At 41.5% G+C, this 27306-nt stretch overlaps 1 protein-coding gene across 2 annotated transcripts; it reads right to left on the reverse strand.

The window, feature by feature from the left end:
- Positions 1-8035: 8035 nt before the first annotated feature.
- Positions 8036-27288, reverse strand: TMEM45A (transmembrane protein 45A). 2 transcript variants are annotated; one of them, XM_030476308.1, is made up of 6 exons: positions 27140-27288; positions 15986-16195; positions 13621-13833; positions 12729-12913; positions 10457-10602; positions 8036-9353 (listed from the first exon to the last, which is right to left on the reverse strand). In XM_030476308.1, the coding sequence occupies exons 2-6, from the start codon at positions 16173-16175 to the stop codon at positions 9260-9262; spliced, it is 828 nt and encodes a 275-aa protein (XP_030332168.1). In that variant the 5' UTR covers positions 16176-16195; positions 27140-27288; the 3' UTR covers positions 8036-9259. The 2 variants fall into 2 exon arrangements, with proteins under 2 accessions (XP_030332168.1, XP_030332169.1); XM_030476309.1 differs by lacking the exon at positions 27140-27288 and adding an exon at positions 16314-16404.
- Between the last annotated feature and the right edge of the window lie 18 nt (positions 27289-27306).

Raw genomic sequence — 27306 nt, forward strand, 5'->3', positions numbered from 1 at the left:
AATTAGACCTGCACATGGTCTGGTGAGGTGCTGGATGGCGTGGGCCAAAACCATGCCAGGCAGTGTGCTAGCACCTGAGGGATTAGTTGTGTTGTGTAGCCTCATTTTATTTGCTGGCATAGCTGTAACTACTGGGCTCTGCAGCACAAAGGCTAGGCTGGACCCAAGGAGGAGTTTGTGGAAGGGTGAGAATAACGTCTCTCCTCTGCATCAACATTTGTCTTGTGCTGAGAGGAGGGGGAAATGCTGACTGTGTTAGGACTGGCCTAGATTAGGCACTTGGCACGCACCAGGAGAGTAAATGGCATTTCCATACTACATAATTTGGACAGGCAGTGTACACGCATCACCTCTATGCAACTCCACCATTAAATGTGGTCTCTCAGCAGGCACTGGCAAAACTAGGAATAAAGTCTCTGTCATCAGATTCCCAAGACATCTGATTCATCCAGAAAGAAGTGGGGAAGGAAAAGAAAATGGGTAAAAGGCACAAGTAAAATGTGAAGTGGAAAGAAAAGTTGCATCACCAGAACTGCCAAAATCATCTTCTTCTGCATGTTACCGTGTGTCCCACTACAAATTAAAAGCTAAGAGATAAATATCACAGTCAAAGTGAAGAAGCAAATGAAGTTGTTTAAAGAACTAATTGGAATAAACACTGTATTTTTTATCATCAGTGATCAGTGGCTGAATCCCATGTCTGTGAGTAGGAACAGTACCTTTTTCTTACATGGTGTTCTTCATTAGTGAGGAAAGGAGGCTTGTTTGACTTTTTTAATTACTCGAGTACTTTCATCTCAGTTTTAGAAACAGGACTCAAAAAACTGAAGTAATATGCCAAGGATATACAAAAAACAGTCAAAAAAAGGGCTCAGGTCTCTTGGGATGCAGCTCAGTGGTCTAGCCACTAGATAGCACTGATACTGCTAGATGCTACTGTTTCTTTAACCCTTTACAGATTATTAAGATTTTTTTTACTCTTATCCAGAAAAAAGATTACTAAGATAAAGTATGCATTTAATCTCCTTGGTGGCAATCTGCAAAATATTCATAAAAATGCTCATACTCAAAAAATCAATACAGAAAATACCAAACATCTAATTTTTAGTGATCAAGATACACTGTATGGAAGAAAGTGCTTAACGACATAGGAAAGACAGAGGAAATGCTGAAATAATTAGATTTACAAATGAGAGCTCCAAAATCGTTAATATGCTTCTTCAGACAGCCTAATGGCTTAACAGTCTGCTCACAAAGATTTTAGTTAAAACAGGCTGCACCGCCACGCCAGGGGCTGGTACTGGGACAGAGCTCCAGGCAGGACACGGCTGTTTGCTGTCCCTCTGGGCACAGCTCTGGCCAGCTGGGGATCTCCCTGCCCATCTGCGGTAGCCATTGGGTTAAGAGTCTGCCTCTTGTCCTAGATTTTTCCTCTCTCCACGTTATTTTCATTAGTATGGAAAACAGAGAAGGGGAAAGATCCCCTTCAGGATCAGCACTGAGACACAAGGAGGGCACAAGGGCTGTGGCATGCAGCTGATGGGTGGGAGGGAGTGCAAGGGTGTGAGGAAACAGATATCTCCTTGGCTCAGAAGGGACATTTGAGCCTTTTAACTCAATAAAATGCCAAACTGCAAGTCCTCCTCAAGGGGGCTGCATAGGCACTGGCAGGCTTTCTTCAACAGAGGGGCAGAAACGGGGCTTTGTGGGACAAGGCAGCAGAGGTGCCCCCTTTGCCTGGTGAAAGCAGCCATGGGTGGAGGCTGGGTGGCACAGCTTCAGGGATGGCCCCAGCATGCATCCCAGTGCCTGGCCATTCTGTGGGCTAGGAAGCATTTGCAGAGTCAAGCAGGCAAGCCCTGGCAGCCTGTCAGCTGTGTGGCCCACCTATGTTGCTGCTGTTGAACTATGAACAGCCACAATGCTCAGCTGGAGAGGAAGATCTCCTCCTTGTCCTACTCACCAAGAATGCTTAGTACCCTTGCACATGTTAATTACTTTACAGCCTCTTGCCATAGCAGTTAAATGTTTGCCTTTCTGAGGTTAGAAGGGCCAAGAGTTCAAAACACACAAGATGCCTGTTCCTGTGCAGGACTTGTACAGGGCAAAGCAGAACCAAATGTAGTACAGACAGACTAGATCTTGCAGATGGGGAAACTGAGTCACAGAATAGTTCAGCAACATTAAGGTAAGCTACATCCAATGTGGCACAAAGTGTGAGGTTTACAGTATATTAAAAGCATACCTAGCTTCTGAACCACAGGTCTGGGTCCTTTGCTAGTAGAAATGCTGCTAGATCATTTATTCACATACTTGCAAAGATTTTTAAATTACAAAGTAGGAAAGAAATAAGGATTAATTCTTGTGGTTACTGACATTGCCCTTTTTATTCAATGGAAATAACATCCCTGCTTTCATTCCTTTATATAGCTAACATCATCGTGGATGTCTTTGAGAAGCATGTTGTGTTTAGATATATAAAATACTGTGAGTCCAAACCCTTGGGTTGCAAGCCCAAGTTTGCAAATGGAAGACAGTTTGTCAGCTGGGAAGCAGAAGTAGGATTGTGAGCTAAAAAGATTGGGAACTTCTAACTTCACATGAATATTTTATATAAATCTTAGAGGAAAAAAAAAAAGGCATAAGGAACCAGATGGCAAAACCAAAACAAATCAATAAATACATCCTAAAGGATAGTACTCTTTTATTTATGAAAATATTAAACTATGTTTATATGATAGAATAATCAAACTGAAAGAAAACCTTATTACTTGCAAATTTGTATATGTGATGCAGCTGCAGGGAGACAAACCATTCTTGAGTGGCTGGATATGTTTCTTCTGCTTTCCTCCATTTCTTTCAAGCCTTAATTAGAGCCAGATGTTTCTTATTTCCTTTCTTTTTTTGTTTGTTTTCAAGCCTGAATGAAGTGTGGTGCCAGCAGTAAACACCATCTTTGACTTTTTATATGTTTCAGTTGCATCTGTCTGAGTTGGAGTCACAAACTAGTAAAATTCCAGCAAAGCAGGGCAGGCTTTCACTCCTGCTGTCATTCCCATCAAGAGCGGGAGATCAGCATTACTGCTTCTGGGCCTGCCACACAGGAGCCATAAAAATCCCAGACTGTGTCTGAGAACCTTATCCCCCGTAAATAACACTGAAGGCAGACTGGAATCCTGTATGCCATGAATGCAGCTTTCCCTCCCATAGTCTTAGAGTGTTGGGAATGCTTTCTAGTTACTTAATTGCTATTCAGTTGTTTAGATCTGCAGTCTATTTTCCATTTCTTCTTTCTTCTCCTCAGGGAGGCAATGGCTGGTATGTAGACACAACCATTTCTGTTCCAATTTCATGCACTTGCTGTGACATTGACCTCTAAGATACCATCCCCTACAGAATATTTTGTCATTAAACAGTAGTGGTCTATATGCAAGAGCTCTCCTTCTGAATCAAATTGAAAAGTATTCTGTAGTATTTATAATAATGTTTTTAAACTACTTTTAAAATGCATTTTCATTCTAAGAAGTGTGTCAAATATGGAAGTCCAAGAACTTCAACAATTACATAGCAAAGTGTTAGAAATTACTATTCTGAAAAAGTCATCTGAGGACAAATTATGCCTTATTGGATAAATATTAGGCTTTTTACTCCCACATATTTTGAGCAAGCACATGTTTTACCCAGAATAGATTTTAAAAGCAAGTGCCCAGCAGTTTTCCAGTTGTCTTTCTCCCTTTTAACAGATGTGCTGTTGTTACTCAGTCCTTGGAGTCAGGCTTCTTTCCACTACAGCACATGCTAAGGGGATTTTTGGATAAAAAACTACTCTGTTTTCTTCCACCAACTTCTGTACCAGTAATTCCTACCCCAACTGTTGTAGTTCAGAGGAGCTGAAACACGTGGGAGGAGGACGTTAAGGTACCAGATACACCAAAGTTTTCTTGTGCCTCAGTTTTAAGGGTGAATGAGCCTCTAGGATTGAAATTCCTTGCTGCAAATTTGTTTAGTTCAAACTAGGTTTAGATACAAGGAAAAAAAAAATATTTACAGAATATAGAACAAATATCACAGTTATTAAGTTTTACAGAGACACAGGTAATGTAAATGAGAGAAAACCACATTTAACCAGCATGATAAAACTTAAACAGGTTCATTCCCTTCTGACAGAATGGACAAAACCTTTCTTCTTCCTTCCTCCCTCACCTTACGCATGTTTTTGCCTCAGAGTAAGGCACACATCGGTGGTGCCAAAGGAGTATGCCTCTACAGCACAACCATTCCACACTACAGGCATTTTGGAACTCTAGTTTTGTCCCAGGGATGCAGATGCCCATTAGTGCTTGGAGCACACAAGGAGCAATGCTGGAGAGCACCACTGAACTTCATTTCCTGTGAAGGGACTCCAGATCCCATGCTCTGACTCCTCTCCTTGATGCAAACCTGGGTATTTAAGTTAGGATGAGCAGGTAAGATCCAAAGTGCTCTCTTGATCCAGATTAAAATGCTAGGGCTGGTTCAGCCAGTATTGTGGTCATGGACCCAGGAACTACAAGAGCAGCCTTGCCTTTATGCTGCCAGCTAGGAGATGCTCTTTTTCCCCCAGGACATCTTCCCTGTTTGTCCAGGAGGTGGTTTCAGCCTCCTTACCTTTGGGCTTCTGACTCCTTTGCAGCCCACTAACAACACTGAGTGAGCTTCCTGGGCTCAGGCAATGCCGTCCCAAGACCAGACTCCCCATACTGTGCATGACTGCCTCCCTCCATGCCTCACCCCAACACCAATGAAGCCATGCATCCACACAGGTGGAAACTCCCATTGTGAGCCAAGCTGCCACACGCTGAAGCTGGACTGTCTTACAGAAAACCAATGCTAAAATGTGCATTTTACATGATTACCTGAATGGGATAGGGCATGTATCTTGTCACCAGCTTTTCTTTGAGGTTGATCACGACAGTAAACAGTCACACTGGCAATGTGGTTGGAGACAGCTGACCCCGACCCCATCCTGGGATGTACAGTGACATTGGTACATTTGACTTTCTAATGCAAACTGGTTGATTCCCCAGTTGGTTTATTTGAAGCTACTTCTAGATTTTTAAAGTTTCTGACTGATAGTTTTCAGAAGTCTTATGCAGCTCTTTCAGATTTGTGAACAACCAGACGAAATGGGAAATTGGGAAGTGCTGACTTTCTCTCCCTTACTTGGTCCTAGAGAAATATAGAAGTTTTCATATGTACAGGTAAGTGCATCCCACTCCAAAAAACACTCTCTGTCAAATATGTAGCAAAGTGGTATCAAGCCCATGGAATGATGAAAGCAAACCATGGAACTATAATCTCTAATGAATAATCCATTTATCCCTAAAATGCAGTCTGAGAGTGGCCAAAATTATTTACTACTTTTTGTCAGGTATGGTCCCTAATTTTAATTTTAGAAACTGGTGAAAAATATGAAGAAGACAAAATCTGTAATTGCCAACATTTCTTCAAGTATCCCAGCTTTTTTCTTTCAGAATACATTTTCACCTTACAGCACAAAAAGTGTTTTGTTTTTTTCTTTAAAGGAAAAAGGGAGCAAAGTCAAATAAAATCCTAAATATTCTTATTGTAAAGCTTGCCAAAACAGAAAGATCCCATTCATGCAGTTCTGTTTACTTGGTTTCTGGCTACTCCATCATGTATGACACAGGAGACCATACCCAGATCTGGGACCTCCTTTTTCCATAGCATTTGACTTTCATGGATCGTACTCCCCACACCTCAAGAAGAGTTGCTTTCAACTGTGTTGTAAATTATGATTAAATAATAGAATCAAGGGAATTTGACAAGGCAGCACTGACCTTTTCTGAATTTGAGTGCAACTTGCTTAAATGTCTGGATGGGCTATGAGAGTAAGATGTCTATCACACCCCATAAATGCATATATTTTTTCCCCTGAAACATGACAGACATCTTATATGAATAAATCAATTTTATTTAAATAATATTACAGGCGTATCATCTTGTCTATTATAAACTACCATATAGTTTTTCAAAAGCACCGATATTTAACAATAATTTAAATTCTCTTGAGAGCAGCTACCTTTTTCTGAGTGGTGTTTGTAAACTTATCAGACTTCCCTCCACTCATTCAACTCAAGCAAAATCTGTTGCTAGTGAAATGCTGAATGTTGTACCTTCTAACTTGTAATAGTTACCTTACTGTTCCTGAGCATCTCTTTTGAACAGTGCTTGAGAAGAATGGGTAAGGTGTTCTGTGTAGCAAAAATCCACCCTGAAATGGGGTGTTTCTTTACTTTGTGGCACCAAAAATATAGCAGGCACAAAAGCATTACAAATTAAATCCAAGAGACTATCTTTTCTTTGAGGCTTCAGGATCTGTTTTTCCTTGCATTTCTTCAAGCCTAATAATGCAATGCCACTTTCTCCTATGCAAAAAGAGAGTTTTTGCAAGAAGCCTGCCCTACAGTTCTGTGTCACAGACTGCATTAGCATCCAGGTTGGGCTTCTTTAAAAGCATCTTTGCTAAGCATGGTTGCACCAAAACCAGCAGAGGTGTCTGAGGGGCTTATTTGTTCAGTTGTCTGATCGTTTATGGGAGGTTCACAGCAGGGAGACAGAGGGAGATACAGGTGATACCTCCCAGCAGGCTGAGAGTCCTGCTCATGTTTTCTCCAAAGAAAATGCACAGACCTGCAGCCACTGCTGGATGTAAGGACAGAGCCAGAGCCACCAGGCTGAGGCAGTCATAGGGGGAACTGTCAGACAGCCACTCTTCTGGCCATGACATTCAAGTACTGGCACGTCTTGTTTCTGAAAAAGCAGTTTTTTCAAAAGGAGAGTTTGCTGAGCACCCTCCATGATCCCAAGTCACTCAGATCATTGAATCCCATGAGGCTCACTTTGCCGACTGATTTGAGCTTATCACAACAGACTTCTGTAATAATTCCCAAGTTCTCTTTGATACATAACCATTGTCTTCACTCCCAGCACTGCAGAAGCTTTGTACCCCAGCCATTCTAACCAGAAAAAATTCTGCCCTTTAAAATAGTCCCAACAATTTACAAACAAGAATGATGCGGCACAATGAAGGCAAGATTATAGCTGGGTGTAATGGCACACTGTATTTCACCAGTGTATCCCTGCTGCAATTAACAGGTAAGCTCCTCAGCAAACCCATGAATTTTCCCTCTTGCTTATGCCGACAGAAAATCTGATTTTAATGGAATCACAGCAGTGAAACTCAAGTCTTAGATTTGCAGAGTGGAGTAAAAATTAATTCAGAGTTTATAGTGAGATCAATGTAAAGCTGAGACGTGGAGCTACAAAAATGCCATACCAAAACCTAGCTTACGAGAATGTCCTGAGACAGGCTTCATTAAAGTTCACCACAATCTCCAAGACCCTTCAGAGAAAGTACTGAAGAAGGGAAAACAATTATTAAGAAAAGTCATCTTTGCTTAGCAAATTGTAGTTTCCCATTTTACATTTGTAAATGTAGAAATGTCTGTAAGCCAACTATTCTTGCTTTCCAGAGTAGGTTCGTGTGGATAATTTGATACCTGGTTACAAGTGCCACTTCACAATACTTGGCAAAGATCTAAAATAATCTAAAAAATTACCAACTGAAGTCTTCTAAGTGTTCTAAGAAAGCTCAGCCAGTTTATCACGCTTTTCTTCTGAGGTTATCCCTTTAGTTTGGAGATACAGCACCTTAGTATTTGTACAGTATCAAATATATTTATCAAGAAGAGCAGTGAAGAAACTGGCATTGTTCCTGCCTATGAGAAACAAAGCACTTTCTGAAGATGTCCTTCAAAATAAACAGCACCACTCATTTTGGAAAGGCATTGATAAATCTGGCAGTCTAAAATTCAGCATTAATAGCATGTGCAGCTAATTTATGTCCTTGAAAAAGGGGACATAAAAGTTAGATCTTTAAAATGAAATGAATGTTTATGTTGCATTGAAGGTTAAACAGCTTTAGAAAAAGTCTTTACTTCCCCCCCCCCCACCCCCCCCCGGGAAACCTTTGAGCTACAAACTATATTATTACCTAAATTAAGCAACCTGCTTACTGCAATTAGTAATTTTATGCTACTAATTTTTCTGGTTCACACTGGAAAAATTTAAAGGAAACTCAGAAGTGGAGAGATCAGATCATCATCTACCAGAGTCCAGCTCTGAATTCCCTTAGGAACATCTGGAAATATTTGAATAATTGAAGAAACACACTTCCACAGCACCAGACCTGATGAACTGGCACTATTTGAACAGAATTTGCTGTCCTGCATTAGCCTGTTTCTGAAAATAATAATAAAATAATATCTTTAGAAGGAGTTTTAAAGGGAAGGGGCTGTTTTCCAGAATGACCACCTTACCATGACCACCTTACCACTGATGGATGTGTAAAATGGCCTCTGGCCACCAGCGTGCGTCCCATGCCCACTCTTCTGTAAAAGAGAGTGTAGGTGCTGCTGTACCACAAAAGACTGCCCTTGGCAGTCTTTTGAAAGACATATTTAGAGCCAGAGTGATGATTCAAAAGTCTGCCCCTCAGAGACAGTGTGCTTACATACAACATCATTTTCTGATGACTTTTGCCACATCAGTTATTTCCCTTTTGTTGAGGTTGGATCGCATCCTAAACAACATCGAGCGTGGGGGAGAGCACCCTGCTTTTCAACAGATCATCTTTTAACATAAAGCCACAAGCAGAGACACAGAGGTGTTATAAAAGACAGCTGCAAAACTCTGATTTTTCATCTTGTTCTACTCCTTCCAGGTCTGCACAGTTATTTATGCACAGTTACTTATGCACAGTTATTTGCAGGGCAACAAATGCACTTACTTGAACACCCTTATGGGGTGTTATGGAAACTTGTTATGGAAACTTATTATGGAAATTATGGAAACTTGGGTCCATTCGGCAGCAGCCGAAAAGCATTTTGCTTTGCTATTAATGAGGCAAACACACAGACTTCATCATGCCACCTTATCCAGTCCAAGTCTGTCTAATATTAGTCTGGTTTTCTTTGAAGCACGTGGTAAGCAAGGTACTAGTGCAACTGCTACAAATCGATACCAAGCTTACCCCCCACAAATAAAAATGTAATTGTGCAGATGTAGACAGTACTCGTGGATGATATTTGCATAGCAAGTTGTAGTAAAGAATGAATAAGATGTCAAAAAAAATCTATAAATGAGGTATCAGTTAGCCTAATGGTAGAGCAGGTAAACTAGTCAAGCCATATTCATACTAAATTTCATCTTCTGATTCCTGATCTCGTTCAGATGTCTTCAGTAATCCCATTTCCATGGACTGGGACTGTTTAACCTTTGAACGAACTGCCCTGAAAACAACAAAACCGAGAGTTGTCAATAGTAACTCAAAGGCTTATCTGGCCATTTTTACATGGTTAAAAACTGTTTAACCCTTGCATCTCATCAGGGAGTTAGGATGACTGATGTATGAAGACTTGTAGTGGCCCACTGTGGAAGACATTGTAAAGATGTCTTCTGATTTCAAGCAGAATCTGGGCAGTATTTAACCACAGGACTTGGTTGTAAATAGCTGCACGTTAGAATGAGTGACAAGGGTACAATGCAAACAGGTACCATGACATACGTATGTGCTATCTTTAATGATACCACCTGAATATACTGTTTGTAAGAGATGCTGCAGCAGCCACCATTTCCAGCATCAGAAGGGATGTAGGATTGCTGTCACCTACTCTATAGTTGCCACCCTTTACACAACAAACCAGTTACCCAGCCTTGAATGTCAGTTCCTTTCAGACCAAGATCCAAAAAGAACTGGCACCTCAGTTCTTGCAAGACTGCAAGAGCTACATGTGACCAAAGCCTGATTAAATAGGGCTATTAGGATGGTAAGGGTAAACTGAGAGGTGAGAAGCATGTTTAGGACAGTGCAGGCAAAATTTTATCAGCATTAGCACTGGCCAATGCGGAAAAAGGCTAACTTTAAAAATTGAGAGGATGAAACTGGCTAGTGAAAAAGAAATCAGGTCTGATCACAGGAAATTGCTAGCAATGAAACCTGTCCAATAATCTTCAAAGCCACGAAGCCTGCTGACTAAGTCACTTGGAATTAGAGGTGATCAGTGGGAGAGAAGATGCTGTAGGAAAAAAAAGCTTCTCCTACTTCTAACTTCATATGCACTTACATATGTGGAACACTATCAAAAAGAGCTCCTTTTAAGTGAGAAGCATTAACCTGTCAGAGCTGTACTTCATGAATATTTTTCCCCTTTCTACTGAAGCAGTGAGTCATGTTGTCGTTATTGATTAACAATACCTATTTTTATTTTACCTGGCAAGACAATTAATTACTTCGTAGAAAGCTTTTGATTTGTCAGTGAAACTTTTCTAAAATTAAGCTTCTACTATACTAAATAGACAAGTCTCCAAAGTTTTCATGTTTCAAATAACTTACCAACTGACAATTGTATAATTCACTGCAAGTATAAGAAAAGCAAAAGCATAATGCCAGCAGTAGCACATGGTCAGGAACATCATATTGGTATGATCCATCTGATTCCACTCTGGGCTCCCATTTGGGGGATAAAGCACAAAGCCAATCTGTAATAAAATAATAGATATTTAGCAAATGTCATTTGATGTGTATCCTTTGCCGTATCATGTTTTATGCTACCTATCACAAGGCAGACATTTCCTTTTTTTATAGTGCTGATTATTTCCGTGGTTATTATTAAAAACAATTTTGCAGTCACACTCAGATGCAATGGATCATTTTACACAGTTCTCTGAAGAAGTGCCTTTGAAGATGCAGAGCCAGACCCAGATACCCCTTGCTCTTGCCCAGAGAATTAAGGACCCTGTCCAACAAGTCCCACAACAGTCACAGTTATGTACTGTAAGGAAAGGGGCTGGTGCTCAGCCTTGTATGGTCTGGACTGCAAACACATCACCAACAGGAAAGCCTGCCCGGCCATTTTCACTGACTCACTTCTTCCCAACAGTGTCTGGGAATGTGCTACATGGTTCTGAAGGTGAATAATAAATTAATAAATAAAGGTGAACATAAGTCTATTTCTTCTGGGCCATCCAGGCATCAGGTTTTGAAATTACTTAAAAATGGAGCTCTCTTATCCAAGGCTATAAGGTCATGTGAAATACATAGCTAATTTTTATATTCAGAGCAGGGAAAGATCAAATTCGTATGAATGCATCAGCTGGGAAACTAGTAATCCTGTGGCTACACGGGGGTCTGCATGACAAGCACTGGTCCTCTGTACTGCATAATACTCTTCAGAGTCATGGCTCAGCAGTTCAGCTGAGAATTTAGGAGCTGGAAAGAGGAGAGGAAGGAGGATGGGAGGAGTACATTTTGCATTTCCATGAAGAAAATTCAATGAATGAGGGTGTTGATGATGCAGAAAGAAAGCCCCTTTACTTTCTACAAATCTGTCATGCTGCAGCCAGTATGTGGTTTTCAGTCACACATACGGTTGAAGTCTGACGCGGGTGTGAAAAAAGCCACGCTTAAATTGCTTGTATTTTTAGTTCTTCAACTTTTCACTTTGAAACAAAAAACACATTGTCTCCAGAGCTAAAGAAATAACTTGTTCTAAAATTAGACTGGGCAGGCAACAAAGAATAAATGGTTGCATCTAATTCCTCTTATGTAAAACTTCTTAAATCACCAACAAAAATTTTGCAAACAAGAAAATAAACCACCAAGAGCTACAGCACCAGGTTCTTGAGTTCGCTTATAGAAAAATACTGCCATTGAGGAGGTCTGTTTTCTTGCCAGAGCAAGTATTTAAATATTTGATCTGGTGCTGAGTGTCCAGTTCTCCTAAGGAACTGCAAACATTTTTATTCATCATGTCTGGCCAGCATATAAAAAAGAGAAGCCAGTCTAGACATGCCGGAAAGAAAAATCACTAGAGTGACCTCAGTTCTCCACTATAAGATGAAACACAGATCAGCACTAGCGCTCTTATTTCTTTGTTACGAGATCACAGCAATTCATTAAATTCTTTCTCTTGTTCTGACAGTAGATACAGCGTCACTATCGAACATCTGTTAATTGGATAGAATCACAAGTAAGTGAGGGCATGGAAACTGCGTTTTGAAGAGTCCTTTTGGGAGCTACATCTTTGAAATATCACAGTTTCAGCTATTTTTTTTCTTTTGCTCAGTTTCCAGAGCCCTGGAGAAGCAGGAGCCTTTGGATCACCCAGTTTCTTAATGTGGATTGGGAGCTTAAATATCTTTTGAGCTGGGCAACATCTATGAGTGCATTGCGTCGCCCATTCAGTACTCTGCTGGGCACCCATTCACTGCTCCAGCGGCTGACTGGAGATTGTCTTCATAAAGAACTGCATATATTGCTGGGCTCTAAAATCACTGCCATTTGACTGGCAGATTTGGAACAGGATGTTATAGGGGTCAGAGGGAATGGTCAATGATGGTAGCAAGGGAGAGCTCAAGAAAACCTCCTTAGCTTTTTTATTGATAAAATGCACAAGAAGTAAAATGGCTTCTGCTTTTTCTTCTGTAAAATTGATATGAGGAATACTTTTATCTCTTTAAAGGAACATTGAGAGTGCCTTGTTTTCTATGAGTCCTTTTAGGTCTGTGTTTAAAAGGCATATTATATCCCCTATGAAACATCTTCAAAGGGCTAAACCACTAATTTTGGTGAAGGAAGAAGTTCCTAAGGCAGAAAAGTGACCTACCTGCCAGAACCAGCTGCCTTGTAATATGCAGAGGCTTGTACGAAGCATCTCTAGCACAATACTGCCACGGAAGAAAACTTCCAGAAATATGCAAACAGCAGCTCCAAAGATAGCAAACAGCAGTAACTGATGAACATGAACATCCAGCATGGCTCTCCCATGAAGATGGTAGCAAAAGAGAAAACCTGGAATAAATTTAGCATTTAGTTTAAGGATTCACTTGTAATCTCCCTGCATCTGCTTTTAGAAAACAGTGAACCTTTAGCATTTTTCTTTATGCCAGTATCTTCTTCTTAGTGAACTTAGTGAACATCTGGAACTAGCAGCAATTTTTAGGACTAAATGCTTACGTAGTATGTACTTCCACTCTTGAGCTCAGACCGGGAAATTGCATGGGAAGTTGTAGCTCTGTAACTTTTTGTTTAAAATACATTAACAAAAAGTCTCATACATCTGTTTCTGCAGTGTAATGAGGGATGCTATGAGATATGCTGTGGGTACAGAAAACACAAAATGAGTGTCTTCAGTGCAATTTCGACATGTGATTGCTGTACAAGTAAATGCACTCCAACAAGTTGTGTGCCATGTGTGTACATACATTGAAGCACATACTTGAGCTACTGAGCACTTACCCAAAATAGTCCTGTGCTGCTATTTTTATAACATTTCTGTTGCTATCTAAGCCAGCTAGGAAAGCACAGATGCACCTTTAGGATGTGTGATCATGCTGCGCTGCAGTGCCATTTAAGGAGGACCAAGACTGATCTTTTTTAAGCATTTCAGGGAGTTAAACACCCAGCTCCTGTAACCTCATTCTTTAAGGCTGATTTGAGATTCCCAGACCCAAGATGCATACCCCTGTGCAAGTTTCACATACACTTCTGCAACTGACCTTCAATAAACACTGCTAAGGAAAGCATCATCCTGTCCATGGCCACTGGCAGTGCATTGGTCCCATGAGCCACGATGTCAACCAACCCTGAAATGCCATAGAAGAGGTACATGGTGGCATGTTGCCAGTTCATGAGGTGATCCCAGTGCTTTTCCTCATAATTGTACAGCTTCAGATGAGGTCCATCAGGAACAAACTGCTCAGCCACCATTCCTGCACATGAAATGAGAAGTATAACTTTTTGTCCTGATGCTTAAGGTGATGATAAGTCTTTATACAAACAATAGAGGAAACAATATATCCCCATGCAGCATAACACCAGTCAATCTGAGGTTTAGCCTGGCTTCCTGAGGATTGCTCTGGGTGATTGCTATGTTTTCCTCCTTTCTGCCCAGTTCAGCCATTTGCAATAAAGTTTTTAACATATCCAACTCAAGTGAAAATGCACAGAGGCCTCAAAGATATTAATGTTATATAAATTTACAAGAAAATAGGCAATGGGTGGAGGAGAGGTGAAATAAGATGCTTTGCTGAGGGAAAGACCACCGAGTGAGCTCAAGCATATATTAAGCATCACATAATTCGGAGAAGAGGAAGCCAGGGAAAACCAGGCTTCATTTCCGCTCCTGGTTGGACTATCCGCATCTCGCACTTTCCAGCAGCAAACAGCTGTTCTGAGCTGCTTTTTTTTTCCTAACAATTGCTATTGTAGTAGTCCTTCAACTGAATTTTTCAGCTGCCTTTTCTTGTGGTTCAAACATGAGTATAACACATGCTAAAGTCCCCAAAAGAAAGACTTACCATTTCAGTCCTGTACGATGTGCAGGATGGCAGAGTTCAGACTCTTAATTCAAAGGGGATTTTTCCTATAAAGCCATAAAAGGAAATCCCTCCACTATGCAGTTATTAAAAGTCCCATGAGAATGTATACCAAGTTAGTATTTGAACTGCTGCTCCATTGCCTCCCTTACCTTGGCCCCTCAGTGTCTTACTAACTAGCTGCAGTACTCCAGCAAGAGAAAAGCTGCTTTTAGATACTTTATATAATCAGTGAAGTTTAGGAAGGGTTTAAAATGTATTATGCTTTAAAATATTAAAGTTAAATGCATTAAAATTTAAAAATATTAAAGTTAAATACATTGTTAATAAAGCATGGGCCAGCATCATGCTGTATAAGTAGATATGCTACAGTGCAAATACAATACTTTTCCACCTTTATTTCAAATTTCCTAACACAGAAACAGCAGGGTTTACTCTTTCTGCTACTTTTACTCTTTGTCATTGCCAGGCTTTCTTGTCCACGTTTGTGAATTGAAATTACCATATGTTAAAATAATAGCTTTTTGTTTCAGGGTGAAAATAAAACGCTAAATGAATGTTTTAGCTGCTAAGCTACCTCTAGACACTGACTGGGAGATCTGTACGAAAGACGTCCCCACTCACACCTCAAAATGAATGCTATTTTTTAGGTTTCAATAATTTTTTAAGGCATATCAAAGTCCTGTACACACAATATCACTTTGGAGCTGATCTTGAGGAAAAGCAAGAACAAGATTTTGGCACAGCCTGCACCTTGATCAGAAACCAAGCAACTCTGAGCATCTAAAGAAGAGTAGATAGATAGAATATAAAAATCTAAAAATACTAAAAATTAAGATCCTTTTCAACTTGAAAGCTACATGTACTGAGCTCCCCAGGCCCCCTGTTACTTAGCTTACTTAATCTAGAAAGATAAATTGCTAACGTACAGCCTGCTGGAAAGTAAACAAGAACTAGGCACTTCCAGTTGGCTGCACAACTCACTAAACCATCCCCGTGGCTTTGTACCCAGGCCAGTCCACATCAGAAGGAGAAACAGGCCACCACCGCCACCCTGTTGCAACAGTCCTGCAGCAATAGCATCTGGAGTTCAGTCTTTCTTTGTGAATATTTTCACTTTGAATGACATCAGTGGAGAAGCATCTGCATTTACATGTTTTATCAATAACTCAGTTGAGACTAATGACATCTGAGATGGTTGGATTCAAAACAGAAAAGCAATACCCCCCCAGTCTGGTGCCCCCAGTCCGCATGTAAGAGCCCCTTGCCTAAATATCTTTTATCCCTCCCTGAAGTAGTGAACAGTATATGAACACTCAGGTGGACCATCTGTGAACTAGGAGACCTCAAAGAAGCTCCAGAAGAGAGCTATAGATGGAAACCCTGTTACAGTCATAACTATGTAATTAATAGCAGTAGCCCCACTAGTTCTTAGATTCTTGGTGTTTAAAAGTCAACATACCAAAACACAATGAGATGTTTTATTAGAGGAAAAAAAATAGTGTTAAAAGATATAGCCTTTTCATTATCAGCCCACCTTACTTACCGATCAGGGCAAAGACAGCTTTGATAATCCCCTCAACAAACTCCAGGCGCTGAAATCCTGCCCTGGAACCAAGGTAGCAAGCGTTCTTGTTTTTTCGACAGGAATACTTCAGTGGATACTTCACTGACCACCACAAGCCAAAAAGAAGGAAAAAGCTTCCAGGGAGGGCATGCCCTTTGAAATTGCCCATGGTTTACTGCTAGGCAATACCTGAAGGTGAAATAGATGCAGATTGATTATGGGAGTAGTAAGAGAATTCTGTGGGTTATAATTTTAAAAAGTATCTCATTGCATAGATCATTAAAGTATCATTGAATTAAGTACTCACACTTTATTTAAAAATAAATTTGGGTATTCATCTTCCCTGCCTGTTCAAAACACCCAGCCAGTCTCCCCAGTTTCATAGCTTTGCAGAAGCAAAGTAAGAGACCCAACTTCAAGGCAGCTGACCCGAAATGCATAGTTGGCTGTTGGCAAGTTGAGAGAAGAAAAGCCATAGTGCACTATATCATGCTGTTGAAGTTAGACTAGCAAAGGAGAGACTCAAATATTCACAATTTGGTTCTTTCACCTTTAGAGGTTTTTTTTTTTTCCCCTCACTCCACAAACAGAAATCAAGACAATACTTGATTGAGGGAAATCCAGGTTGTATACATATATGATGGGTAGCTATTCACTAATAAATTTCAATCAGATGTCTTGTTACGATTTACAAACATCAAGTCATTCTCAATATTTGATAGGTGAGTTATGCACCCACAACTAGATACACATTATCAAGTAACTGAGTGATAAGGTTATTAGTTGGTCAGTGTTTTACAGTCATTTAAAAGCAGTGCCATTAATAAAACCTAGTAATTCTGGTCATCATCGAAACTTTTAAGGAGAGCTAACTTAGCTTTAATAGCTTCTTTGTTAAAGTGACAGTTCTAACATTAAATTGCAATTTTTCTTTAAGTTATTATAAACTGAGTTATTGCACATCATGACCCAAAGGCATACTAAATCTTTGCAGGGGCAAAAATCAAGAATAACCACTTTAGAAGCATTGGCAATCTGTATTTTCTGATATTATTGTTGCTGATTTATAAATCCGATTGCCATACTACACTGTAGCCATCTGGTTGTGAATAGAATATGGAGGCTCTGGTATATTTTTCTTTCCAGTAAGTATTTTCTATGGTCAGCTCTGCATAAGAAGTTTTAAACTGTGGCTTGTGGGCCATGCAGTACTTGCAGATGGTTCACGTAATGCTGTCTAGTCACGTAGTGTGAGCCTTTTCCTGTTTCTGGAGGCTAAGCTCCGCTGAAAGCATTATTTTGATTTTTTTTTAAGAAGAGAAACTTTTACACATGCATGGGTCCTGAAGCTGCCATAAGACTATTACCCAACTGCATGAGGAGAGGTGGCCTATATAGCCACAAAGGAGAATTAAAAATATACAATTGTTCATGTGTAGTGTGAGGCAGGCTGTGATTTAAACAGGGATGCTGAAGAATGTCCTGTCCCTGCTGCCTGTCCCTTCCTCTTCCAGAGCTGATCTCTCCCAGTCTAAGTGCTACAGAAGGGGAGGGGTGAGCTTTAAAAGCTTTCCCTGGATAAAACTCCATATATCTAATTTCTAGGGAAGTATTACTGAAGTGCAAGAAAAGGGAAACATGATATTGGTTGCCTAAGCAAGCCCATTTCTGGATGTGTCCTCACAGGTATTGCCAAGTGCTGGCATTTGAGAATACCTTTTCCTTCATGCTGGAAGAAAATCATGCTGAGGTGGCTGCACCAAGCTCAGGGACGGCTCCTGGGGAAGCAGCACCTGCCAGCTGTGGGGCAGCCAAAGTGGGAATGAGGGACATGTTCATGTATTCTTACGAAATGTAAAGGACTCTACTTGGGATTTCTGCTGTCTGGCCAAGGGCTTCTGCATGCCACTTGTCTTCTGTTAAGTAGGAAAGTAAGGGTGCCATGCCCAGAGCTGTTGTGCGGGGCTTTGCCTCATCTGGTGGCTGGCTGGGCGTCCTGATCAGGGCAGCAAAAGCTGTGAGGAGGAGCAAGCAACGACAGACCTGGTAGGCAGCTCTCAGCACGGGCCCCTAGCCACCAGGATGATGATGACCACCTCCATCCCTACTCACAAAATGCTGAATTAATCTCTAAACCTACCTGGGGCTGAGCATGTGTTAGTAGTGCTAACTCAGCCTGCTTGTGAGCTGAGCATCTCTGGTCCTAGCCCAGGGTGGGCTGGGAAGTGCAGGAGGAGGAGGTGTCAGTCCAAGGGTTGGGAGAGCCTTTCTCTGCTTCCTCTGCCTCCCCCAACAACCTGAAAGCTCTGCTGGGTTTATGCCTGTTTTGGTTGCAGTTGGGAAAAATACTGCTCGGTCTTGAGCAGCCTATAGCACAGCCAGGCTTTAAGTGATGTGGCTGGGGGGCTTAGCCCCACAGGTTAGGCCCAGCCCCATGGTGTTGCTGAAGAGGTACCTCATTCGGGGACATCTTTAGTTCAAAGAATCTGTCCAGCTTGTGCATCACTGCCAGTACTCACTGCACTATAGTTTGCTTCAAAAAAGAGCAGTACTAATGGAAGCTGAAGTTTTAGACAGTCACTTAAACTGTGCTTTAAACTTTGAAATACTTATTTTGCTTTGAAAGCCTTAATTTCTGGTTCTTCTAAAACTTGCTGGCCTGAAAGGCATTGTAGCACATTGTTTTTTCCCCTTCTTTGCATGAAAGGAAGAGGGGAGGAGTTGAGAGTGGCCTTTCCCGACCATATGTCTGATCTCACTGAATACCATTCATTAGAAAGACTTTATTCATTAGATATTATTCGCCACAGCCACTGAGCATTCTAAATAGAAAGATTTCCCCTGTACCTCACATCACCCACATCAAAGTGAGATACTGGATTAAAAAGGTAAATTAAACCCGTGAAAAGCCTCTCTCTTTTTTTTTTTTAAGAGTTCATTTGACTCTTATTGCAGAGTACAGCTGCAATAAGAGTCAAATGAACAACAGTGTGCTAATGGCATTTGTAGTGCACAGTATACAAAACTTCAAAAGAAATTCTCAGTCTGTAAATTCACACCTGAGTTAGCTAGAGCTCTAATCACTGCAGGATATTTCTGCCCTAAATCTGGGTAATCCACCAAGATACTCTGTTTAAAACTACTTTTTGCTTTTAAGAACAAGGGAATAGAATTCTGATACAGCAGCTACTGTTGCATATATAATATAAACAAAACAGAACCAGAAAAATTGATGTTTTGCTATAAGCAATACAATCACATCTTTTTCACTTTAGACAGTGTAAACTTCAGTTTGAGTTCATCCAAAAATGTTGGGGATTATTTGTGGGATCTCTCTAGAAAGAGACATGTCAGACCTGAGAGCCAGCTGTTGTGGCACAACTTTGGGACACTGAATCTCAGCACAGTGGGCTTCAGAAAGAATTTACATGAATGATACTTTAAAACCTTAGTAAACTTGAAAACATTATGACAGAAATCGCCTTACACTGATTAAACTTCGAATTCATTAATTTTCTCTTACCAGGCTTGAGAGTTTATTTCAGTAAGGCTAGAAGTCACCTAGCACCACTCACAGTTTTGATGTGACTGAGAAGTTTTGCCTGCAAGTAAACCAGGTGATATCGCATGGTTTGGGGGCTTAATATGACACTGAGGGAGCCAGCCAGTTATGGTATCTCAGATGTTATTTATTGGATAAAGATGGCATCAGCATGTTATGACAATACTTAATAAATTTGAGGGTTTATTTTTTTACAGAGCTTTATCCCATAAGGTAGCAAATAAATCACAGGAGAACTGAAGTTGTAAGTTGTGCAAATTCCAGGCCCTCTTTTATCCTCAGTGACTTCAGGGCCAGAGGTGCTGGCAGAGCCTCAGCCACGTTCTCGGCAGCAAACCTTCCTTGCTGCCCACCACTTTCCCTAAAGTGCATCATCTGCCAGAGAGTCAAGTAGAGAAAATCCTGAGGCTGCCCCACAGCTGAGTACCATGAGCTCTGGGTTTGGCCATGCAGGATCTGCCCATGCTCCCTCCACTGCCCCTCAAAGCCACCCAGTCACACCAGGTGCTGCATGTGTAACTGCAGTGGGAGACCTGCTTGCACAGCCTCAACCCTAACCAGATCTTGCTCCTAACCTCACCAGGCAATGCCGGTGCTGGTGCCTACGAGAGACATACAGACAGACAGCATCACCCGGTCACAGTCCTTGCCATGGATGACAGAGTTTGGCTTTCCAGCAGCCGTATACCGACTCCCTGACCATTGCTGATCAGATTGCCCCTGTTACCTGCTCTGTGCACCCCCAGGATCCCTGCCCAGGGGCCCATGGTCACAAGGCAATTGGAGAAAAAGGTAATGAGGTGTAAATATGGCAATAAACAAAATTGTCAAGGTAGTTTAGAAATTCTAACTACCAGGCAACGTTGCTGCAGCTGATTGGAATGAGGAGCAAGAATAATTTACAGCTACCTGCTACCTGTGAATGTGACATGCTTTTTTTTTTTTTCACATCTGAGAACTCCAGGCATGATTTTTCTTGCAATAATCACAGAAAAGTCTGCATGATTGAGGCTTTCCCAGCAATTAGAAAGCTGCATAGTATTGCACAAGTGCTTTACACGCCAACTTTGCCAACCAAATGCGGGTTGTTGATGTTTGCCTACAAATTCCCTATGTAGCAGTAATGCTTTGTGTGCCTGGGATGTTCATCCCTTGGCTGATGCTGTATCTTACTCCTTGGAGTCAGAAGGGAATAGTGGATCTGCTGGCAAGGGACAGGATGAGCAAAGGCAGTTTCTGAGTGAGCATTCAAGAAAAGGTGTGCATTTTTGTGGGTATTAAAAGCTGTCTTTTAGTCCTGAAAAGTACTTCACTTACACCAGCAGAAGCATGAAAAGCATGCAAGAAACAGACTTACATGACTAATTTAAATGCTTTCCAACTTTCTGGGGAGGAATGTTTCCTAACATCTACAAGTTTGATTCCCGACCTCTGGAGGCCACCCATGTGGGGACTAAGGCAAAACTTGCAACTCATATGGAGAAACTAGCTATACCACTTGGTTACTTAGATGGCTTCTTGAAGTGCTAGATTAGTTCCCTTCTTCCTCCTTCTTCCCTTAAAAAAAGCCAGAGGCTCAGGCAGTGTAACCTCACTGGATGGAGACGCAAGTGGTAGCTCAGCCAGACCCTGCAGCAGGCAGCTTCCCTTTCCTACACATTCTCCTGCCACAGCAGTATGCCTTGCAATTTCCTGTGTTTATCAAGCCCTGCGGGATGTTAAAGAGGACTGTCGACCAGAAATGAGGGTTTTTTTCCAGAAATGACACAAGTTATGAGGCCACAGACTCACACTGCTGCAATACATTCATTTCTGCTACAGAACCATATGATAACAAAAGTTAAATACAAAGATGTGTTCACATCAGTGAATTTACTGCAATGGTAAAACTGTGCTAGGTTAGAAAAAAATTATGTAGAGTTTATAATATTTGATAGAAAATGTTTTTATCCATAACAGCTGCAGGAATTGATCATGATGTCAGTGAGAATAATGCACCCAGATAAGAGGAGGAAATAACCCATTTGCAAACACTTCCTAATCAGTGCACAAGTTACGATCATACAGCTTTGACTGAAAACTGGAATCCAGCAAAGTTGAAGGCATCTAGGAGAAAGAAAATCACAAACATGTTTAGTTCAGTACCAAAGCTTCCTACTTGCAGTTAAAGATGTATTCACGAGGCAAGTGCCTTTTATCCTGCAGCCATTAAATTGTAAATATCATGGAGACCCACACCAAGCTGAAAACCAATGCCTTCTGTAATTACTTTATTCACTAAATGCAATACTGATTTCATGTGATGACTAAAAACCATTCAGCAGCTACAGCCCCACATTTCCAGATGAGATCACTGCTCTGGTGTTCAGAAAATACTCAGCTGGCACCTACAGGTCCTTCAGAATTAAACTGGAACTAAGTACTGTATATGCTAATGAAAGCAGGACTCAAGACTTCTTGAAATGCTAAAAAATAACAGTACAACCTTGATATTTTTGGCTTAAGGGTGTGGGAGATAAGGATTTTCCAAATAAAAAAAAAAAAAAGGGAAGAAAAAGAAGTCATGAATAGGCATCTCTGAAGCCTGTAATAGAAGAATTCAACCCTTGGTAAAATCTTCAGGCCTACAAGACAGGGATGAAACCCAAAAATCCCAAAGAGGTAATGTCCAGAAATCTATTTACTGGCCTAAGAAAGGAGACTCCAAGAAGCAAACTCTCATAGTGCTGAATTTGGGCCCACAACCTGAACTACTCTATTTTTTTCAGTGCCTTGCATCTGTCAACAACTCCTTCTTCCCAGATACTTGTCTTTCTCAGTCCGTTGAGTGATCTTCACTGTGTTTTTTTATCTTTCATTACCCTCGGTTTTCTGGCTTTTTCCACATTCTCTGTGCATCTGCTGACTCTATTTCTGCTCCCATAGCCAAGCAGGCTATCTCCAGGGGTTATCCAGGGACAACAAACACTCCTTAATGATCTTACCATTGGCTCTTGGTATCAGAGCAGCTGCTAGTCTGTGGATGTGATATTTTTTTTGTCTTCAGGACTGCCAAGTTGAAGCCTTTTATTCAGATTACCACAAACTCAAAAAACATACACACACATTTAAAAAAATAAAATAATTATAAAAAAAAAAACCCTTGTAATTGTATGGGATACAATAAAAGTCATATTTTCCTATGAAAGATTCATAGTTTCTTTATTGGCCGTAAAACCTAGCATTGCCTGAAATAAAGGGTAAAATATCATGGGTATGTGAGTAAACTATTGCAGGTATGAGAGTGCCACCTCCTGCAGGAGGATGTTTGGCTTCAGCCATAGAAGCCATTTCCCTGCCCCTAGGAGCCCAGCGGTAGCTGCTACTTCCTGCAGGGTGACCTTCCAAGCTGTCCCCTGTGCAGAGCAGCAGTTTCCCTCCCCACAGAGTCAGAGCAGACTGCTGCCCTGAAAGTGAGGTGCTGCTGGTGCACAGCTCCTCTCCTCCCAAGCCAACAGACTGGAGCAAGGTTCAGATTGCGTGCAGCAGCGGCTGAGCACTGCCGGACAGACGGCGTGGTGGAAGGACGAGCTGCAATATCCCACTGCTGTGCTGCAGGAGCTCTTCATTGACATACAAGAATGGCTCCCCTTTCCAGCACTCAGTGCTGAGCTCAGCTAGAGCTATTAGCGCTTCCTGAATTGTGCCAGCTAGTGTAATTCCTATATGCTCTCTTTTTATAAGTCAATACCTTTTATTGTCTTTAAAACAGTTGGAGACATTTCAATGAACAACGTCTGCAGGACCCTAGGTATTCTTGAAGGTCCATGGTCAAGCAGAGGCCACACAAGTAAGAAGATTGTTCCTTCGAGACCTTAACAAAAGCAGTTTTGTAGGGTGTAAGCCCTGGCTCCTCCTTGTAGTTCCAGATGTGCTCACCTACATGTTCTTTGCTTCCTGATAGATAGGCTAGGAAAATGTCAAGAGAGTGAAAGTTTGATATATCTACTGATGATTTAGGGAAATGAAATAAAATATGGTTTGGTCTTTATTGGCATCCCTTTATGGACCTACAGTGTCTTAACAATTGAGCCAGGGCTTCAGTGGAACAATCTTGTAAGACAGCAAAGCTGACAGGACCACCAGACTATGACAAATATTCATGATAAATAGAGGTAGCCACCCAGGCTGTGAAAGATCCTGCATTTGGCACTTACAGAGCTCTTTACAGACTGTTAGAAGTTGCTGCAGTTGTTATGTTTCCAAATACTTCTTGATGACAAGAAGACACAACCCCCCAAAAAAGAGGGGGAAAGAGGAGTCTATTGAGAAAACTCCATGTTTGAATGGTCTAAAAAGGTATTTTCTGCCTGAAAGGAAGCCAGATCTGAAAGAGAAAAGCAAGGAATTCTGTTCCTGGAGAAGGACAAGTCTGACCACAATATAGTTATAATTCTTTGGTTGCAAGGGTTGCTCCCTTACCATAACTACCAGTGACTGTGCAGAAAAGGCATTAAGATTTCTCTTCATTATGTACAGTACTAGATAATGGGGTGACTGAAGCCTTTGAATGGGAAAGTGGAATGTTACAAAGATGGCTCTGGTTTAAAGAATCACCAAACTCTAACAAAATGTGGTAAGCAGAAGCATGATGCTGTGCTGAGCCTACTAGTAAGCTTTCAGTGTAAGGATAGTCTCAAGTTGACAAAAACTGGAAGGGAGCTCATCTCAACAAATGCAAGAGCATTAGTAAGTCTGTGATTGTGTTCATAGGAAGGACTCAGTTTTCTTACCAAAAAATATTAGAAATGGGCTCAGTTAGCCAATGTGATGCTCGTAACAGCTCATACCTGCGTAACAAGAAGATGACACTTCCCCCATCCCCTGCTAGGGAGAAGACTGGAAACCAGGGGTATGTGTGTCCAGAATATTGGCTCTAGTGTTAAATCGCTGCATTTTGCTGTCTCTTCCTGCTGAGGTCCAGCCACTTGTTCTGAAACCTGTGCTTTCTGAAGTTATTTGATTAAATGGTTTGTAACCTTCAGCCGTCCTGTCTGACTGGAGTACCACTAGGTAGTGTAAGTCATCAGGGCTCTTATATGGCAAAAAAAAAGATTCAAAAGAAGTGTTTAAATCTCATGGATTTGGGTGCTGTAGCAAATTATAGGAGTGCTTGGGGCTTGCAATATTGTAGTGTTGTGATATGGAAAAAAAAAGCATTAAAAGATTTCGTGTCTTTCCATAAAGCCATGCAGCAGAGCAGGTGGGATTTGTACCTTGAGCTTTGCCTTGGCTGACTTGCCTTTGACCTTGCTGAGATCAGGGTGCTTGATATACTGCTTATCACAAGGGTGACTGAATGCACTGCCTCCTACCAGCTATTGGTTGGTGGAAACACACTCTCAACAGCAGAAAGCTGTGTGGATCAGAAAAGAAAGAGAAACACTAATGAATAAATGGGGACATTGGCAAAGCAGTCTGAAACATTGATAATAGCTGGGAGAAATGGCTGGCTGTGTTAGCCCAGCTAGAAAAATCAAAAGGCATCAGAGAAAGAGGTATAGTTCCTCTTTACGGGACCACCTCATACTCACTAAATGGGAATCAGTTAGTGCTAATGCAACGTTAGCAGAAACCGAAGAGTCCTCTTAATGCAAGGCTACAGTAGCAGTGGCTTCAGTTCCTGCTGCCCCTCAGACAACAGAATTAATGGAAGGACCAAGAGTAATGCTATGGAGTTGGAGCTTTGTAATTCGATCAGACTAGCAGCTGCACAAGGGGCTGTATCCTCTTCCAAAACCACTGGTCTTAGAGATGCTACACTCTATATCTTAGAAATGTCTTAAGTGCAATGTTATGTGGAACAAGAGTTTTAGGATTTTGCTCAGATAGAACTAAAATGTTACAGCAGGCCCTAGTTTAGTCATAAATTGATTAGAAGGGACTTAAATCTCCTTTTTACCTTCTGGAGCAAAAGGCACTGCCAGAACTGAAGGTCTGGCTCATGCTGCACAATAAGATAGGAGTAGCACAGTAGAGTGCCATCCTACTAAAACCTAAGATATTTCAAAAACAATGTTTAATTATTTATAATCCTTGGCTTTAGCAACTCGCCTTGCTCATAGCTAGGAAGAGACAACCAAAATGACTACTGCTGCCAACTGCAAGTGAGCATAGGCATGTTTGGACACATCTAAGAAATACAGTAGGAGCCAGTTGATAGGAGTTTTGACACTGAGAAGTCTTGATTCATGTACATCTTCAGATGGAAACAAGGGGCTCATTTTTTGTGCTGCTGTACTGGCCATTTGCAGTACTGAGTAAAATGATATTTCCAGGCAGGCTTGGTGTGCAAGAAAAGAGTAAACAGGGAGCAGTTTGCCTAAACACAGGCATGATTATTGAAGCCACTCGTTAGGTTCGTTTGACTTTCCTTCCCAAGAAGTTATTTCTACCCACACTTTCCACAACTGAGAAAAATCAGTCTGGTTTACCCAGCTCCATTTGTAAAGAGATTCATACAGGAAAAGCCCACGTAAGCAACCCAGAAAAGCAGAAAAGACAGAGAGCAAACTTCAGCAAGGTACCCCCAGAGTCCGTGATGAATTTTCATCTGAAATGGACATTGAATACATTCCTTTAACAAATTATGAAGTGCTTACGGTGACTTACAGTATGACCTATGCCATAATTTAAAGAGGTCTACAAAACCAGTAATATAAGGTGATGCAAAGAAAGTTATACATACTGGAGAAATCCCAAGTTCTAGGTAGGTAAATGCATAGTAATTACCAAATATTAAGTTTAAAAATTAAGAAGCATAAATATTTTGGTTTTAAGCACTTCAGTTCCTAAGCTGTGAAATTTCAGAAAAATTGAATATTTGATACTGTGTCAAGTAATAAGTGTTATTAGGAGAGCAAAATATGGTTTATCGCTGAAAAAAATGAAACAAATTGAAACATATCCAGGGACTGAAAGTGTTATTCCAAGTGATATTCTGTTTTGAAATAGAATAGAGAGACTGAGATAATCTGATTCTAAGGTTTCTCTCATACATTAAATATTCATGGCTACATTTAAATTCTCTTGATTTTGCCTGAAGATTCAAGTTTGGATGTACATCTCCATCTGAGACATCCAAGAAGGAGGAAGGGAGGGAAAAAGGACCCCACACAAGAAACTTAAAACTAAACCGAACGTTTACTCACATCCCTAAGACTTAATCCCCCTTTGTTTAACGATCTTGAACCACTGCTGCAAAAACTCTTGCACATGGGGCAAAACACTGCAGGGCTCCAGCCGTATGGTAGCACCAGCAACCTCCGCCAAAGCTACTTCGGATTTAAACGTCGCGTCCGAGCTTTTTACCTCAGGAGTGCCCCCCGTGGACCGAGCTAAGGCAAACATGGAGCAGCAGTTGTCCTTTTACCCGGGAATATGAAACACCCTCACGCCTACCCCCGCCGCCTCCGCCCGCCCTGCCTTTACCCCGCGCTGCCCGTACTGCGCGGAGGCGCAGCCTGCGCGGGGGAGACCTCCATCCCTTCCCGCCGCTCTCCCGGGGCTGGGGAGACCCGGGCTGCCCTTACCTCGCAGCCTCTTACTCCTCCTTCCCTCGCCCCCTCCAAGGAGTTTCGCGGCCGGCCAGGGCGAGCCCCGCGGCCGCGGGACCCTCCAGCTGCGCCCGCCGGGGGATGCGCCGCGGCCGCCCCAGATGTTTGCGCCGCGGCTGCCCAGATGTTCCTTCCCCTGGCGG

This window comes from Strigops habroptila, chromosome 2, assembly GCF_004027225.2.
Source record: "Strigops habroptila isolate Jane chromosome 2, bStrHab1.2.pri, whole genome shotgun sequence".
NCBI classification, from domain to species: Eukaryota; Metazoa; Chordata; class Aves; order Psittaciformes; family Psittacidae; genus Strigops; species Strigops habroptila.

Excerpts from the sequence above, each read along its gene's own strand:
- TMEM45A (XM_030476308.1), bottom strand. The coding sequence starts at position 16,175 with ATGGGCAATTTCAAAGGGCATGCCCTCCCTGGAAGCTTTTTCCTTCTT. Across the intron at positions 10,603-12,728 it reads AAGGCAGCTGGTTCTGGCAG|ATTGGCTTTGTGCTTTATCC; the intron begins GTAGGTCACTTT and ends ATTTTATTACAG. Across the intron at positions 9,354-10,456 it reads AATTATACAATTGTCAGTTG|GGCAGTTCGTTCAAAGGTTA; the intron begins GTAAGTTATTTG and ends TGTTGTTTTCAG.